The 17,457-nt window shown below is 43.9% G+C and overlaps 1 protein-coding gene across 5 annotated transcripts; it reads left to right on the top strand.

Annotated features, from left to right (window-relative positions):
- The first annotated feature begins 8,252 nt into the window (after positions 1 to 8,252).
- Positions 8,253 to 16,722, top strand: LOC141021161 (uncharacterized). Of its 5 annotated transcripts, none has more exons than XR_012181195.1 (6): positions 8,253 to 9,090; positions 9,198 to 9,272; positions 10,000 to 10,255; positions 11,267 to 13,892; positions 14,870 to 14,991; positions 15,535 to 16,722. XR_012181195.1 is itself a non-coding variant. In XM_073496090.1 (2 exons), the coding sequence occupies exons 1-2, from the start codon at positions 8,576 to 8,578 to the stop codon at positions 9,202 to 9,204; spliced, it is 522 nt and encodes a 173-aa protein (XP_073352191.1). In that variant the 5' UTR covers positions 8,253 to 8,575; the 3' UTR covers positions 9,205 to 9,463. The 5 variants fall into 5 exon arrangements, 1 of the variants encoding a protein (XP_073352191.1); XR_012181193.1 differs by having other exon boundaries at positions 14,870 to 15,029; XR_012181194.1 differs by having other exon boundaries at positions 11,267 to 14,991.
- The last annotated feature ends 735 nt before the right edge of the window (positions 16,723 to 17,457 follow it).

Here is a 17,457-nt window from a genome sequence, read left to right as displayed (position 1 = left end):
AAAAATTACAACATGATAATGCCACTCACATTAAGATCTTCCCATTCGTTCCCATTCTCTGACCGATCTCCACGATCTGAATTTTCATCATCTGACCAATCTTCTATCCAGTCTTTCATCAGTTCTCAAACTCCATGTCTACCATCATATCAGTTAACTCCTCGTCCATCATTTCCTACAACAAATAATATGTATCAACACATGTCAAAACATTATCAATGAAGAAATATAACACATAGCACACGATCACGGATGTTATGTAAACAACCCCAACCGAGGCCGTTCAGATCTGCCAAACCAAGTCAGGAAGATGGCCACGGCACCCATCGTGATCACTTTCAATCGCGAGGAGCAGCACTACAAAACCTAGCTAGATCTGTGGTTACCTTTGCCGCCGGATACCTAGGTTAGCCGCCACATCAAATAACGATAGTCGTGGTGGACACAGCCGACGGCAACCGACGCTACGTGAACCCTACACTGAAAAAGCCCATATCACGAGGAGCAGCACTACCGGAACAAGATCCACGATCGCATGTGCCGCCGGGTAGGTAGGTTACCCGCCTCGCTAGGTTAACCACTACCTCTGACGGCGGCAGTTCGTTCGATGTTACCGCGAGCAGGACTAGAGGGGTGCGGGGGGACGCGGGATGCGGTACCTGTGAGCGCTGGAGATTCACGACGTTGCTGCGCCCGCTGTCCGACGAGATCGCCGGCGATGAGACAGCTGCCGCTGGAGATCTACTGCGTGAATTATGGAGCTGCGTGGATGCTCGCGAGATTGATGGAGCTGCGTGAATGATTGGATCCGGCAGGTCCTACGTGGTCGTGGGATCGTGTGATGTTTTTTTTGGACTAGGGTATTGTACGTATATGATCTGGGTTGTACAGGGATAGACAGGGCTTGGATCTGAGCTACGGCGGGGCAGGAAAAAAACAAACTCGCGGGGACAGAAATACCCCTCGGAAATTAGGTTAGGGGGAGCACCGGAGGAGGGCTCCTCTACTTTGTGCATGCACAACAATAGCCGGGGGCTTTGTCATCCACGCGATAGGGACCGTACATCTTGGCTTGCCAGCGTCGTTGGATGATGCGGACGGTGGGGTCTTGGACACAGACATGTTCATGTCACAGTTTATGCCGCTGGAAGGCACTTGACAATTATGGCGGGTCCATCCTGTGGAGGTGCTCCTACGACATGGACTCAGGTGCTGCAGTGCAGATCAACTTGCAAAACCGGAACATGTACTTTTTGCTTTGTAGGCTTACAGTGATGCCAAAATTTGAAGTCTATAGTTTTTTGTTTGCTTGCTTATTCTATTTAACTAATTTTATTGGCATGTCGCATCTTTCAACAGCTAATTTTTTGTTTGTTTGAGAAAATTACAGGATCTGTAATGCTTACTCTTTAGTCCATTCTGATTATGTTTCTTGCAGATTACATATTTGTATTGTTCAACTAGCCTTCAACTTAATTACTCCATACGGTGTGCACAGCCTCACTAAAGAATTTGCAGGTTGGTAATTTCCTTCACATTTCGTTTGGATGCATTTAAACTCCCTATTGTTTGCATAGATACAGTCGCAGGATTCATAGGTGGCATCTTCCTACTGCTCCTGCTCTTTACCACTGGCACGGTGGCGCATGCAGGCAACCCAATCAAGGTTCTGGCAAAAGCCCTACCCACGCGTCTTTTTACTCCATATTGCCGAAGAGCAACGCTATCTTGCTGGTGCCACCGCCAGCATATTTTGTCAGTTCTGTCAGCTCCAATCTAATTAGTAGTGGTCTCTTTGTATCTCAGTCAAATTTTCTCAAGCATTCAACCAAAGTGGGGATCAATATATCCACTAGCATAGTTGGTTATTATGAGTTGCAGAGGAGCTCGGTTTAATTGGTGTGGACAAATCTAAGAAATTTCCTGGTCCTATTGAAGTTTATTTTATTTGTCTTTCCTCATGCATCGATTGATTTTAAATTTTTTTATTCATCATAAAGGAGAGACTAAAATAAATCTCTATAGGTTGCCACCGCAGGTGGAGTGATCGTCGTGAACTATACTCTAAAAATATCATCGGTGACCACTAATGAGGTCATGGGAATATGGTTCTATAATAATATATTTTTTTACTCAAAACTTACAAGCTAGAATTGGTAGCTTCATTTGGCTTATGTCAGTGCCTGCTTGCAATAACACTTTCTGAAGCAATGTTAAGGAGTTGACATGTTGCTGAAAATTAACTTCATTTGCTTGCTGTATCTGCACTTCTACACTATTTGTTGAATGAAAACTCCACCTCTGTGTTACATCAGTCTTTAACTTGCAAAACGAAATCACCTAACCAACATCTCCCTTTGAAAAACACTCATCTTTATCAAATCATCTTAAATATTCGTGTATATACCAGAACCAGTGTTAAATGCTATATGGAAGTATGACTAATCTTCTCAAAATACTTAACAACCAAAAAGAGATCAGTGGCCCATTAGTAAAAAATAAAACAACCATTTAATGGTTGTTGAGACAAAACCATTAAGCATATTTGAAGCCTACTAGATGTCCCGCAGCAACGCGCGGGGTATTCATCTAGTTTGCTAACAGGTCGGGCGCCCTATTTGGAGGCACACTTCACCCAACCCGCTGCTTACTTCATTTTTCTTTTGGGCTGGGCTACCCGTACCAGTAAGAGAAGTGAAAAAAAAATGAAGTCTACGAAGGCTGATCTTCTTCTCAAAGGAAGCACGGTGGTGGGCAGGCACCACACGCCCCCGCGGAGGCACAGCGCTGGACAGAAAAGAACCAGATCGCCTAGGGGGAACAGAGATATAAAAAATAAAATCAAATAAGAGAGTAAAGATGAAAGATGGATTGTGAAATCCAGATCAAGCAGCTTGGGGTGATTGATGCTTACGAGCCTGAGCACCAACCTGGGTGCCTGAAGAAAAATTTGCTGAATGTTTTGGTAAATCTAAGAGAAACTTGGCTACTTCATGTTTGTCTGACAACCTAGTGCAAACTACCCCCAGCACCTGTGCATGCTAGATGGTCGTCTGTCCATTACCAAACTGTACAATGAATTAAAGATTAAACTGAAAATCTAAGCAAAAGCAAGCTTTTGGGAGCGCCACAAGAAAATATAAAAGACTGAGGGACAAGCCAAGCTATATGAACAAAAGATGCAAGAAAATATTATGACAAAATGTGAAGAGTTTTATATGACAAATCGGAACAGTCCATCAAGTAAAAAATGCCCAAAAAGCAGTGAGCATGCCAACTTACCTTGGAATGTATAGAAAACAAGCTTCCTCTCACTTTAGTGTAGTGAAGATGGAGGTGTCACTGTGCTCATGTTCATCCTCCCCACTACCTGCAAAACTATAAAATGAGGAAATATCATAGCATCTCTCCCCACTGAACATAACTTTTTTTTTGCAAATACCACTGAACATAACTTAAACGACAATGAACAAAATTATGGTAGTTTCATGTGCACTGATATGTACTAACTAATCTGAACACTGATATGGACAATAAGAAACTTAGAAAACATAAGACCTGAGGAAAAAGGAAAAAAATACAATTACAAGCTTATTGTATGCAACACACTGCTTGTTGTAGGATATGGCGTGTGATATGTTCCTGGAAACGGTTACGAAATGCAATCGCAACTTTGTGACACAACAATTAGATTCAATCACATTACCTTTATCTATTATTTTGTATTTGAGTTCCTTAGTCTAAGATAAGAGTTCTCTATTCACTAACTAAGCTTATTGTCCGAGGCTTTTCAGTCCATCAATTAATTCTCTTCAGTTTGCACCATTCTTCAGTCTCCAGTTTTTTTTGGAAATGGAGGTATACCCCTGGCCTCTGCATCATGATGATGCATGCGGCTCTCTTATTAAAAATCCAGAAAGTATCAACGTAAAGGTCTTACAGCTCACAAATGGAGCAAAACAAAGTACATAAACCGGAAAATTACAAGCGGACAAAGACAACCGATACGGTAATAGTAAGGATAAGCTCTCTAGACTCCTATCCTCTTATGCGAACGCCATCCGAACCGGTTGAATATAACTCGAGCCACCATCTCCCATTGGTTGCACCCAGTAACCAAAGCCTCCCTGGAGTCCATAGGAGTGAGTAAGGACCACGTACGGATCCAAGCTATAGCTCTGAAGATAACCTGCAAAAAAGTTAAGTTGTGTTGTCTGTTAAAAATCATATCATTTCTGCGGTTCCATATAGCCCATAATAACGCACATATTCCAATCCGAATACGAGCTGCCGTGATCTGTTCAACCCCAGCTAACCACATCCCAAACAAAGACGCAATATCTACTAGAGGATTGATATTAAAGGCTATATGAATCATTATCCAAAGTAACTTGGCAAGTGGGCATTCAAGGAATAAATGTTGTATTGTCTCCTCCTGAGCACAAAAACAACACCGCGAATTGCCGACCCATCGCCTCTTAAGTAAGTTGTCCTTTGTGAGTATTACTTGCTTGTGGACAAACCGCATAAAAATTTTAATCCGCAAAGGAACCTTAACCTTCCATGTATGTAGTGACCTTGACACGGAGCCAGAATTAATCAGATCCGTATAAAAAGATTTCACCGTAAATATCCCATTTTTAGTTAACTTCCATTGTGTTGAGTCCGGCATGTCGGAGAGTCGAACTTCAATTAATCCCCGAACCAAGTGCATCCAGGCTGTCCATCTCTCGCCCACTAACGTACGTCTGAACTGGATGTTCAAGGGAATAGTTTGAAGGACGATACCTACGTAATCCTCCTTACGTTGCACAATATTGTAGAGGATGGGATATTGTAAGGCCAGAGGCGTCTCTTCTAACCACGTATCCTCCCAAAATCTTGTTGACATCCCGTTGCCAACCAAGAATTTGACCCTACGAAAGAAAATATCCTTCGTTCTCATAAGTCCCTTCCAGAACGGCGAATCAGTCGGTCTGATGGTAACCTGGGCTAGCATTTTCGAGTGCAAATACTTATTGCGCAGGATTTGAGACCACATGCCCTCCGGCTCTGTCTCTAACCTGTACAACCATTTGCTCATAAGACATTTATTCTTAATTTCCAAGTTCTCAATACCGAGGCCCCCTTGGTCTTTAGGTCGACAAAGGATATCCCATCACGCAAGACGGTATTTCCTCTTGGCCTCATCAGACTGCCAAAAGAAACGAGATCTAAAAAAATCAAGTCGCTTTCGGACCCTTTTCGGAATTTCAAAGAACGAAAGTAAAAACATTGGCATGCTAGTCAATACTGAGTTAATCAAAACTAGCCGACCTCCGTATGACATCAGCTTGCCCTTCCAGCAGCTGAGTTTTTTTTTCAATTCGTTCTTCAATACATTTCCATTCTTTAGTCTTGACAGTTTAGTTATCTATTAGTCTTTAGACTTCCATTATATCTGTTTTAGTTTCTCTGACTGCACCTTGTGTCCGATGGTCGCCATGGCGGGATCAGAGCCTGAAAGGAAACTAACTCGATCAATGCACATGTATTGTACTAAATATAGAACTAGCCTAGCCATTATGCCATATTTTTTTTAGAAAAGGAGGAGAACCCCCGGCCTCTGCATCTGGACGATGCATGCAGCTACTTTATTAATTATTCACATAAAACTTTACAAAATCATACAACAGTAAGACTAAAGCCACCGTCTAGGCAACATCTGTCCCTACTCTTATACAGTTGATGTAGGGATGCTGATAGTCTGGGGCTAAAACCAAAAAGACCTCGCAGCTAAGCCTAACATCTGACGCCTGTCGGGTATGGGGCACCCACCAGTCCGGCGCACTCCTCAACCAGGACGCCTGCCGGGTATGAGGCCGCCGCAGCCACCTGCCACCAATCCATCTTTAGTGTTGTACCGTTGCATCTACCTTGCCCGGTCTAGCTGCCGTCGACGCCAGACAACTTCGTCCACCTGCGCGAGTCCATCTCCACACATCGGAGACCAAATCTGCACTGCGCCACACCGTCAAGATCCGTCCCCATCAATGTGTAGGATGAAGCACCGCTCCACCAAAGATGCGGTCCGCTGGTCCCTCGAGCTCGTGTACACCTCCAAAAATGACGCCCCCAAGGGGGAAACGACACAAGCGCGCCGTCGTCTTCCGATCTACTGATCTAGGGTTTCCCCCGGAGGTAGTAGATAGTGGTCTGGAACTTCTCCACCATGATGCCTTCTAGAAGGGAACGACACCGAAGAGCGCCACCATTGTCGGCCTTGGCATCTAGCCAAGAGCAGGTTTTCACCCAGTCTGTTCGAAGAACTCCATCCAGCTTCCTGTGAACGGATCGCTGCCTTCTTTGCCGGAGACTAGATCTGGGCCAGGGGTCCAAGATCCGCCGTCGCCCGCCGCCACGGCCGGCCCCCACGCTGCTCTCGCAGCCGTGGTGGCACAACCTCCGCCGGAGTTCCCCGGGCCACGCATCGATGACCAGGGACACGCCAGCCACCGCCGATCAGGCCAAGTCAAGCCGGCTGCAGCACCGACGCCATCGCGCCGAGCTACAACACCGTCGCTGGGCCGCACCACCGTCTCCCGGCCACCGGATCCACGCGTGCCTGCCACCAGGAGCCCCGCCGATCCCGCGTCCCCCACATGGAGGAGCCACCCCCTGCTGCTGAGATCCCGTGCTGGGGAAGGAGAGAAGAAGCCCCGCCGCCGCCAGCGCCGCGCACGGGCTTCGCCCGGCGGACGCCGTCCGGCGGCAGCGAGGAGGGGGCTGGGACGAGAAGATCTAGAGGGCCGCCGGCGGATCTGGTCTCCCGTGACGCACGCACGCGGGGAGCGCGTCGCGGGAGCGAGACGAGGCGTGGGAGTTATCTCAGCAGTGGTTGATGCTATTGGGGCCGGCACTTGCCCTGGTCACCTCGTAACACAACATGATGAAAACAGCGGGCAATCAGTTCGTCCCAGTCGACCAGCCGCTCAGACATGCCGGGGTGCCACGCCACCACCGTGATGATCAAACTCAGAGAAGTCACCATGCATCATGCAGATGAAGACAACACAGGTTCAGTAGCTAGCAGGGTTCACCACACACAGGACACTTTACTAGTACCATCGTAGCAGTACTATCAGCTTTAGTTTTTTCAATTTTTTTGTTACTCATTCCTCAGTTTATCTGTTTTTTTCCTCAGCTCCTTTTATTTTATAATTTTATTACTTATTCAGTACCTTGGTTTAATCTGTTTCTCTTATTTTTTTTTCATTTTTCTTCTTCTTACTCTATTATTTTGCTCCTTCCGCTCTCCGATTCAGTAGTTTTATTAGTTCTTCTTTATTTCCTTAGTTTTATCTGTTTCTTAGTTTCTCATTTTGTTCATTTCATTTTTATTCGTTTTATCATTTCAATTATATCTGTTTTTAGTATTAGTTTTATTTTATTATTATTATCAGTTTTTTACCAGTTAAGTTTTCAGGTTTGTAGTTGATTTAATCTATGCATCAGATTTTATTATTCCTGTTTGAGTTTTGTATCATTTAGTTTTTCAGTCTGAGATGCTTGTTCAGTTGGTTATAGTTACTTTCTTTATCATTATTTCAAACCTTTCAGCTTTTTCAGTATATTTTCTTGGTGGTTAGTATATATTTTGATCTTGATTATCATTTTTAAGTTTATTTTCATCGTACCCTAATAGACCTCTCTGCTTACATCCAGAAATAAGAGAAGGATGTTCCTACAAGCCTCCTCAGAGCTCAGCGATCGTGGACCGTCGGATACGTTTGCTTGATGAGTTTTGGGCCGTCCAATCGAGCGCGTGGAAGAGTTGGGCCGTCGGATCTGGGATGGGCACTATACAAACCAGAAATAGGAGAAGGATGTTCCTACAAGCCTCCTCAGAGCTCAGCGATCGTGGGCCGTTGGATACGTTTGCTTGATGAGTTTTAGGCCGTCCAATCGAGCGCGTGGAAGAGCTGGGCCGTCGGATCTGGGATGGGCACTATAGAAATGAATAGTTACTCGTTTCGCTCGCTCTTGCTCACTCCGTGGCTCCTGGTTGGGTCTCGCTGACTCGTGCGGCAGCCCATTTGGTAGGCCCCGCATGTCATTCTCTGTGGCTGTGGCGCGTCCCAGGTGGCCCGTCGGCACGCTCCAGCGGTAAAAATCTCGTTGCCACCGCCGAAATTCCCCTGCCCCGCCGAGGGTAATATTGGGATTTCACGTCCTGGCCCTGTGCGTGGTTGACGCTGGTTCGTCCGTGCATCGATGAGGTGGGGGACGGCGCTTGGCTGGCCTCTTCGTGCTCCCATTCGCCCCCTTTCCTCTCGATCTCCTCTCCTCTCACCACCGGCGCTCCTCTTCCTCGATCTGCCGCCATTCTTCAAGTGGCCTTCCCCCTTTCTCCTCCTCTACGCCGCCGTTGCCCGTTCTCCTTCTCCCGCATCTCCTCCCCGTCGTCAGGCGCGCTGTGCCGCCATCCTTCCTCCTCCCCATCGGGGCCAGGCAGAGGAGGAGGAGCGTGGTGCGCGGACACGAGGAGGAGGCAGCCGGCGTCAGCGCGCGCCGCCCGGCCAAGGTCTTTTCCTGCATGCGCGACCTCCTCGCCAAGCCCTTCCCATACGCGCGGGTCCTCGGCTCCTCGCTGCCTGGCTCTACCTCTACTGCGACCTCGTCCAAGACGCCCGCGGCGCCGCCGCCGTCCGCGCCGACGACGGCCAGATCCAACACCGTTGAGGAGACCGTCGCCATGGTGCTCCACTATGCCTCGGGGATCGACCAACCCCACGACGCCGCCGCCGTCTCCTTCGTCCAGCCGGCACGCCGCCGCCGTCTCCTTCGCCCAGCCGGCACGCCGCCGCCGTCTCCTTCGCCCAGCCTGTCGGATCTCCATCGTTCACTTCCCCGGCGTCGTCGTCGTCTTCGCGTGCACACGACAGGAGGTGTGCGACCCTCCTCTCTCGCGCACTGCGGCTGCTTCGCCCCGCCATCGTTCCTCGGGTGTGGTCGCGCCTGTCTTCCTACCACGTCGTCGCTCCTCCTCCAGGCCGCCGACGGCACCCGTCCTCCTCCCTCATCCTCTCCAGGTGGCTGGGACGCTTTACGGTGAGCAAGCCTATCTCCCGCTTCCCTGCTACACTGTATCCATTCGAGTTGCGTATCCTAGATCGGAACAGTATGCCATTGCGTCTGAACTTCGAATTGAACTGCAGCTCGTAGATGCGAGGCTCACTCGGATGTGAAGGTGCCCCCTGCATTGGAGTCCAAGGATGCACTGTATGCGTGAGGTGTCACACGCATCCATGGTTTTCTGGGACTTGCTTATTATATTCAACAATTGCATATTTAGAGTGCGTTCGATCCTATGATGCAGCTTAACAAAGACACGTATTTGTACATGTTCAACCAGTGCCATAACTGAATGTTGAGATTGCTGATTGTACTATAAATATGAATGCATGAGAATTCATTAATGTTAGCCGATGCTGGTAAATGGTGTTGAGCCTGCAAGCTGATTTTGCCTTGGCTCAGTTACATAAAAAAAATCCTGTGTCTATTTCATATGCAGGAGCATGACACTTCACAATTGTCCATTGTTTCTATCATTCTTTTTCCATACCATTGTATTAAATCCATTTTCAGTTTAGATTATTCGATTTGGGCGAGAAGCGAGGTCGTTTGACTTGCAGCGACCTGCAATTTACTCCCTGTGGTCTGTCGTTGTCTCGTGTTTAGACTTAAAGTTCAGTCTGGTCATATGATTGGTGTATGTAGTTGTGGTGGCTTGGTTTGGTTAGAACCGTGTGATTCCTTTTGCCTCTAGAGCTAACTGAATTGTTATCTACCGGTCTAGCCCACTCGCTCGATTTCTTGGATGGATTGCAGTTTCGGGTTATGTCAAGAAATATTTAAATGGGAAACTATTTTTTTGCTACTGAGTTCTCACAGCTTACATCTCTGCTCTCAATTTTCACTATTGAGCTTTATTTAATGGATGGAGTTGCAACGCTTAAGGTACATCGGGATTGCACGAGTTCTTCGTCGAATTCAAGACGATTTGATTCAGTCCTTCAGAGCAGGGCTGCAGGGGGTTAAGTGCGCGATGGCTGGGCAGAGTCAAGTGCGCAATGGTTGGGAGAAACTTGTACATGAGGTTCACCTGCAGCACGGGGGATGCCGAGGGGATGAACATGGTCTCTAAGGACGTCCAAAACGTGCTGGACTACCTGCAGCCAGGATGACTTCCCTGACATGGATGTTGTCAGCATAGGTATTTTTCCCAAGTCATGAATTTATACACTGAAAGTTGACTCTGCTATTGGCTATTGTAGGTTAGCTTGTTATACACTGAACGTGGTTGTTGTTAGATTTTTGTTTCTGAAGCTTGGACAATCGGCTTAAAAAAGATGTAACTTTTATATTGTTTTGATATTGTTCTGTCAGCTTTCTCAACCATGTTAGGCAACTGTGAAGTAATTAGTCTGAACACAAAATAAATCCCAAAAATATGTTGCTGCTTTCTCTGTAGTATAGAGTGATGGTCTTGAAATAGAGGGCATTGCTCATAGGCAAAATATAAATATGCATAGTAGTAGCTTGTCTCATTTATAAAGTATCATTGAATTTAAAATACATGTTATTCATCTTGACTGCCAGTATCAGATTTGTGAAGTTGCCATTATGTTCGTTTCCTTTTCAAGTTCCGCGACTGTACTAGCTTAAATAAGTATATCGGCATCAAACTAGATAAAATTGTACTCCCTCCGTCCCATAATATAAGAGCATTTTTTACACTAGTGTAGTGTCAAAAACGTTCTTATATTACGGGACGGAGGGAGTAGCATTTGTTTGTTAATGAAGGATCCTTAAATTCTCCCTTGAACGTCATACCTTGCCCTATTTTGCAGCTCAGGGTTGTAATTTGTCTAGGAGCCGGCTATTGGGTCAAGCATGGTCAATTTTAGTTGCTCTATTTCATAAAATTTGCCTGTTCCTCAGTGTCTAGGACGACCAGTAATTTTTGTTGTTGTTGGTAGTTGTCACAGCTCACAAGTAGATTTGGTGTACTGCGCATCATATACAAATGCTGCCTGTAGCCAAATATTGACTACCTCTAGATGGATAGATTCATTTGATTGCATGACCTGAATTTATGATACTGATTTTATAGTACAAAAGATGCGAGGCATCTGTTTTTTGTCATGAAAAATGCATAGGACCATTTCCCTTTTCTTGTATTGTTACCACTTTGGAAGAGTAACCTGTTGTTGTGACGAATCAGGTTGTTATCGCACTGAGGATGCTATGGGAAAACAGGGACATATTTGATCTTGTTATCAGTGATGTGCACATGCCAGACATGGATGGCTTTAAGCTTCTTGAGCTTGAAATGGACCTCCCTATCATCAGTAAGTTAAAAAAAATATCCATCTCATAGTTGCCCAATTTCCTTACCGGTCTTGGTAATAGGAGCCCATGAGGTACTTCTGTAAAGTACATACAAAGATGTACTATATATGTAGTATCAATTCGGTACACTGAATCCTATGACTTGTATCTCTAATTAAGGAGGGGGAAATGTCAAAGCAGTTAAAATAATCCTAAACAATCTGGAAACATATAGCTTTGAATAGACATATATTATTTTGCTGAAGAGTTCAGTCCATGCATGTTTTTGCCACCTAATTTTAAGTCCTATGATGATTATAAAAACACCTCGCCCCGCTATCTTGTTATATTAGATGTTCTCCTGCTTTGGCTAAATCAGATACAGGCTCTAAGCATATTCAGTTTAAATAATGCCAGTCTTAATTTGGATAAATGAAATAACAAGACCTTCAGACTAATGTGGAACAATTGGTCAATTTTTTTTTGGTTCTTGTCAGTTTAGTTAGTGGCCTATATGAATTTGATTTGGCCTACAATATTTTTGTACAGTTATTGATTTGCTAGCATATATTCTAAACTTAATTTTGTTAGCTCCTATTTGGTGTTCTTTCTTATAATACCTTTTTATATGTCGCAAGCTTATTTTGTTCACGGGAGTTTCTCCGTGTTTCTGAAGAGAAGATTTGGGTTCAGAGCACCTTCGGTTATAAGAATTTGTTTTCTAATTCTTGCTGGTCAGTCACAAAGCATTCATATTTGTTTGCTTTACAATTTTTCTGGAGTAATGGAATGTTAATTGGCTGGTGGCGGCATGTTCAAGTATGGGGAATGATGAGCTCCTACTTCTTTTTATGCCAGCTCTATGCCGTAGGTGAGCTGCGACCTTCTTCCCCACGTGTTTGTGATAACCAGTTAATCTCCAGAGGGAATTGTGACTGTGATTAGTATCTTTAGACATTGGCCATATTCGGCAGTACTCACCGTCCCTTTCATTTCTCCTTATTTCTTAAATGTATTGGCCTATGGTATATACAACTGAAATTGATGTGCCAAACAACAAGAAATAGAAGTAACAAGAAATAGCTATATATTGGAAGATTTGAATGCCATTTTGTTAAAGTAGTTCTGAAATGCTGCCTCATTTTTTTCCATTGTGTTGTTTCTCATAGTTTTAAACTAAAAGGATGAACTATAAAAATTGTCTTTTATCTTTCATATTTTTTTATGTTGAAGCGGCTACGTAATATCTGTCCAAAGCGATTCTCTTTAGATGTGATGTCAGATGTATTCCAGTTTACAGTAGACGATACAAATGGGTTATCCCTGTCTTGTGTGTTTCATGATAGTCCACAAGATTTTCTTAATTAACATTTTGAGTAGTCTCTTAAACAATCTGGTTAGAAGAAAACGGGGATGGCGCTACGTTAGCTTTGCATGATTAGCTCCGATAGAATAGGTACTGCATTTCCTTAGTTGGATCCGCTCTTTCTCTCTCGTGCAGTTGTTGCTTCCGGCTATTTATTCAGACTGAAAACATGCGTAGTTAAATCTGAATGCATATATTATTTTGAGGTTAATTTCAATCCATATACCGGTTGTTAAGGAGTATTACATGATTTTAATTTCTCAATTTTATGGAAGTGTTATTTCTTTCCAGGTCTTTGGAATAACAGTTCTGCATTTTCTTATTCATGCTATTTGGACCGAATTTGCAGAACCCTTAAAGTCAAAGCTAGGATTTTGACCTGGTTATCTCGATTTGGCTTTTTATCTATGCACATGCCGTGCTCTTAAGGCTTGTAGAGCTGGTGAATTCCCCTAATCTTTCTATTTGGAGCACCATTTTGTTTGTGGTGCTCAAAATTTCACTGCAACTTTTTAGTTCCATTCTTAGCTATGGTATGTCGTGTGATGCTAAAACCTGTCTCGAATAAATAGATGGCGCATAAAAGGGTGATGAAATTGTATCAGTCTGGATATTTCGCTTGGAAAAAATTCTCACGTAGCAGGAAAGTTCTCTTTATACGGTGTCAAACCATTTATTTATTATATTACAAGTGGAAGAGAAGCTTCTTATGAGGATATATAGTTTGTATGCTGCTTCCTTCGTGTGAAGATCCTTTTTTTGTGGGGGAAGTTCTTATGGGCATAGATAATGAGTACTCCCTCCGTAAAGAAGTATAAGAGCATTTGGATCACTACTTTAGTGATCTAAACGCTCTTATATTTCTTTACGAGAGTACCAACTATTGTACACTGCTGATGGATTACTTAGACCCCCGTACAAAACAAAGGGTTGAATTGTACTATATGTTCTCTAATCCATTGGGCCGAAAATGAACAACTAGATCTGATTGCTAGATTTTAATTTGATTTTGGACATTGTCGTTCCTAGCTATATATAGTAAGTTTACTTTCTTTGTTCTTGCCACTAACTAAATCTTTGTGTTTCTTTTTCCTTTTGCTCAAGGCCCTATGGTACTATCGTTTGAGTGAGAGTAGTGCCAGTGTTTCACAAGGTAATGTCACCACTTCTGAAAATTACGTGTCTACTATTGGTGTTAAGATCTTGCTCCAAATTCCCATGATCTAGTTAGTGTTCTATGCAGAACAACAATTTTGGGTTTTGGGTAATCTCTCAATAGTTTTGAAATGGTAATCTTGCCTGACCATTGAATTTTTGAGGTTGTACTTGCTAATTATTGACCGGTTGCAACTAACTACAATACATATATGCCGCTTAACACAGAATATCAAAGTTGTTGATGCAACAAAAGCAATTGGTGCCACATCCAGTTCGTCAGATGATGTAAATATAGTGGTTGACATGCTCAGTTGTTCCACGTCTGTTACATATTAATAGTGTGGTTCTTCTAACTGTAAAATTTGGCAATTAGAAGAAACCTTTATGGTGGTTTGCTTTATTAGCTATATCAAATATTCTACTCCTTAGTATAAATCGGATGGGGACTTTGAACATAATCAGTTTAAATAATGACGTACTTTTGTACTGTTATTTTCTTCCTTTATCTCCTCGTATTATTGATCATGTTTTGCTTAATTATACACCATATATGTATATAAAGTTTTCAACTTTATTCATGTTCTTGTGTTCTGGTTATACTTCCCAGGCTTTGGAGTTTTCTCTGATAGCAAGATGGTTTTTGGAAAATATTTACCAGGAACTTCAACTAGGCATGAAACACATGAAAAGTGGAAATAAGATGTGCGAACAATCATCTGTGTTTTGGTAACCATGCTGATGAGGGGGGAGCTGCCATTGAGGCATGTTTGGCCGATCGTGGTCCATTAGGGTTTAACTACATAGGAACATGTTATCTTACAATTAGTGTGCTTTTCTACAATTAGTGTATTTGGCCTTGATAATTGAATATATATGGACATGTTATCTTACAATTAGTGTGCTTTTTCTACACCTTTGTGTAAAGGGTGGAGCCTACACAATGCCTAATGAGCCATGCTTTTTCCCTCCCAGTAAAATGCTCTATTTTCAAGTGGCATCATACAGTGAAGGAGGGGGTCTGGATCAAGAGCCGTAATGTTGCTTGTGACGGCATGTATAGCACTTGCGCGACCCTGGACTCTGGCTTCTTGCAAGTAAGCTCCTTTTGCTGGACTCTGGCTTCTTCTTGCAAGTAACCTCCTTTTGCTCTTCTACGCCCCCCTCCTGTGAGAATCTCTGGTTGGATTTGGGTAACCAGACCCCAAGAGATGTAATCATGTTTGGATACGAACTGTGCATGCTAGCTTGATTTAGTTTATAGGAGTAAATTTTATAGATGAATTCTGTATGCTTGCTCGATGGTGATACATGCCATATCTCTGGATTGACTCTATGAGGTATCCATTAACGTCTGAGGTTTCACACGGAAATGAGTTTGTTGCATTCTCATGTTGAAAAGAATTAAAGACACCTAGCAGAATATGATGTAAAAGTTTTTAGTTCTTATTGGGCCCGTCCACCTATCAAGGTTTGCCGAAAGTTATCAACTTGCTTTGTAGGCTTTGTATCATGTATCTTTGTTTGTGCAAGAAATCCAATTGGAATTGGTCTATTGTCCTCCGCATGTACTTTCTTTTATTGCTTATATATTTCAACCACTTACTTATGTTGTCTCTTAACCATTTCCGACGACTCAGGTTGACCATACTATTGTGAGAATCTCGGCCAGGATCATTCTTTATATCATGTTGGATCATCTTGGAATTCGTAGAGCCATTTACCGTCGAAAGATGTACTCATAGAACATAATCAGTGTGATTATGCTTTTCTACACTTCTGTCCTGAGCAATGGGATATGTATTCTGTACTGTATGACTACCCTCTAACGCACTACTCAACCTTCAGTCTCTGTATGTACAAATGACTTGATCTAATTGTTATGGATGACCTATGGAGTGTTTTGCTTTCTATATAAATGACTTGCTTTAATTCTGATTTATCATATTGCGTAGCTTTTGACCTATTCCTTTTTGCCAAACTTGATGCGTCAAGCTTTGAGCTACTATACTGACAGTGAAGATAAAATTCCAATATACTCTCCTGCAACATGCTCATATCACCTACTACTCCACAAGTACATGGTCTATGTAAGATAAACGCTCTCTTTGCTAAAAGCATGGGCTTTGCATTATGTTCCTACTTTAATTACTTTCGCTCCTATATTTGGTATCGAACTTAATGATGAGTGGTTATCTTTTGTGGTCTTATGAACATGCTGAACTCGATGTTGCCTTATAGTCTTATGCCGATATTGAACTCCATTATGTCTTCTGTCACAAACAAATGTTTTTTCTTCACTTCATTTTGTTATCATGTTTGAATTCATACGCTTAACGTAGATTCCTACTAAATTACCACTACTTGTTTCACCAAAATGTTGGGACCGGCACCCTCGCGCCTTGGCGCGATCCCGATCTAGTTTGTAACATGCCTCGTCTTTTCTGCCTCTTTTTAGCATGTGTGCACGTGTGGCTCTTCTGATGTGAAATACCGGAACCTACAATCAAACACAGCGGACAATGCAAAACTTTTAAGGTAATAAAAGAAGATTGAAAAAAGACAATGGTATAGACTTACCCCAAAAAAGACGCATTTCTTGTTGGCCCATGAGGATTTGCATACTCAGCATGCCATATGTGGAGGAAAGGTATGAGGTTATTTAGCTTTGAAAAAAATGATAAACACAAAACTAAGTAAGCTGAAAGAATAATGAAGAATGAAAATGAAACATGAACTGAACTGAACTAAATTGAAAATGAACAATTAACTTATCTAAAAGAAACTGAACTGAACTGATAAAGGAACAAAGAATGGAACATTGGCGAGCTACAACACTTTCTACAGGCGACCCACCCGCCCCCCGCGTCGCCCTCCTCTGGCGACACGGGGGAACCCCAGCCGCTAGCACTAGCACCTCCCTCCGCCGCCCTCCCCCGCATCGCCACCGCCGGAGGGCCGGCAGGCGAAGCCGCGCGGGGCTCCAGGAAGGCGGCGGCAGGGCAGACATGGCCTCTCGCACGCCTCCCCTCCACACCTCGCATCCCACGACCCACCCCATCCGCGGCTGCTGGCTCCCGCTGGTCCGGCTGGGCTTCGACGTGCCCTCGCTGCGCGGCTCCGGTTCGTCTTCACCACCACCACCCATCCCCGTGCGCGAATCTGGGATTCCTCCGGTAGCACCCCCCCAGCGGCTGACCCCACTCCCGCCGGCCCAGCGGGAAGATCCGACATTCCTTGGCAACGGCCATGGGCGCCCATCCCCACGGCCCTTTGATACGTCTTCAACGTATCTATAATTTTTTATTGTTCCATGCTGTTATATTATCATTTTTGGATGTTTTACAATCATCTTATAGCAACTCTATATCATTTTTTGGGACTAACCTATTGACATAGTGCACAATGCCAGTTGCTATTTTTTGATTGTTTTTTACTTCGCATAAAATCAATACCAAACGGACTCCAAACGCAGCGAAACTTTTTGGAGAATTTTTCTGGACCAGAAGACAGCTGGCCAAACAAGTACTAGAGGGGGGCTCTGAGGGGAGCACAACTCACCT

The sequence above is a fragment of the Aegilops tauschii genome, chromosome 4 (assembly GCF_002575655.3).
Source record: "Aegilops tauschii subsp. strangulata cultivar AL8/78 chromosome 4, Aet v6.0, whole genome shotgun sequence".
Classification (NCBI taxonomy): domain Eukaryota; kingdom Viridiplantae; phylum Streptophyta; class Magnoliopsida; order Poales; family Poaceae; genus Aegilops; species Aegilops tauschii.
Note: the sequence above shows the minus strand (reverse complement) of the source record. Positions and strands in the feature narration are given on the sequence as shown.

Coding starts and splice junctions, on each gene's coding strand:
- LOC141021161 (XM_073496090.1), top strand. CDS start 8,576: ATGCGCGACCTCCTCGCCAAGCCCTTCCCATACGCGCGGGTCCTCGGC.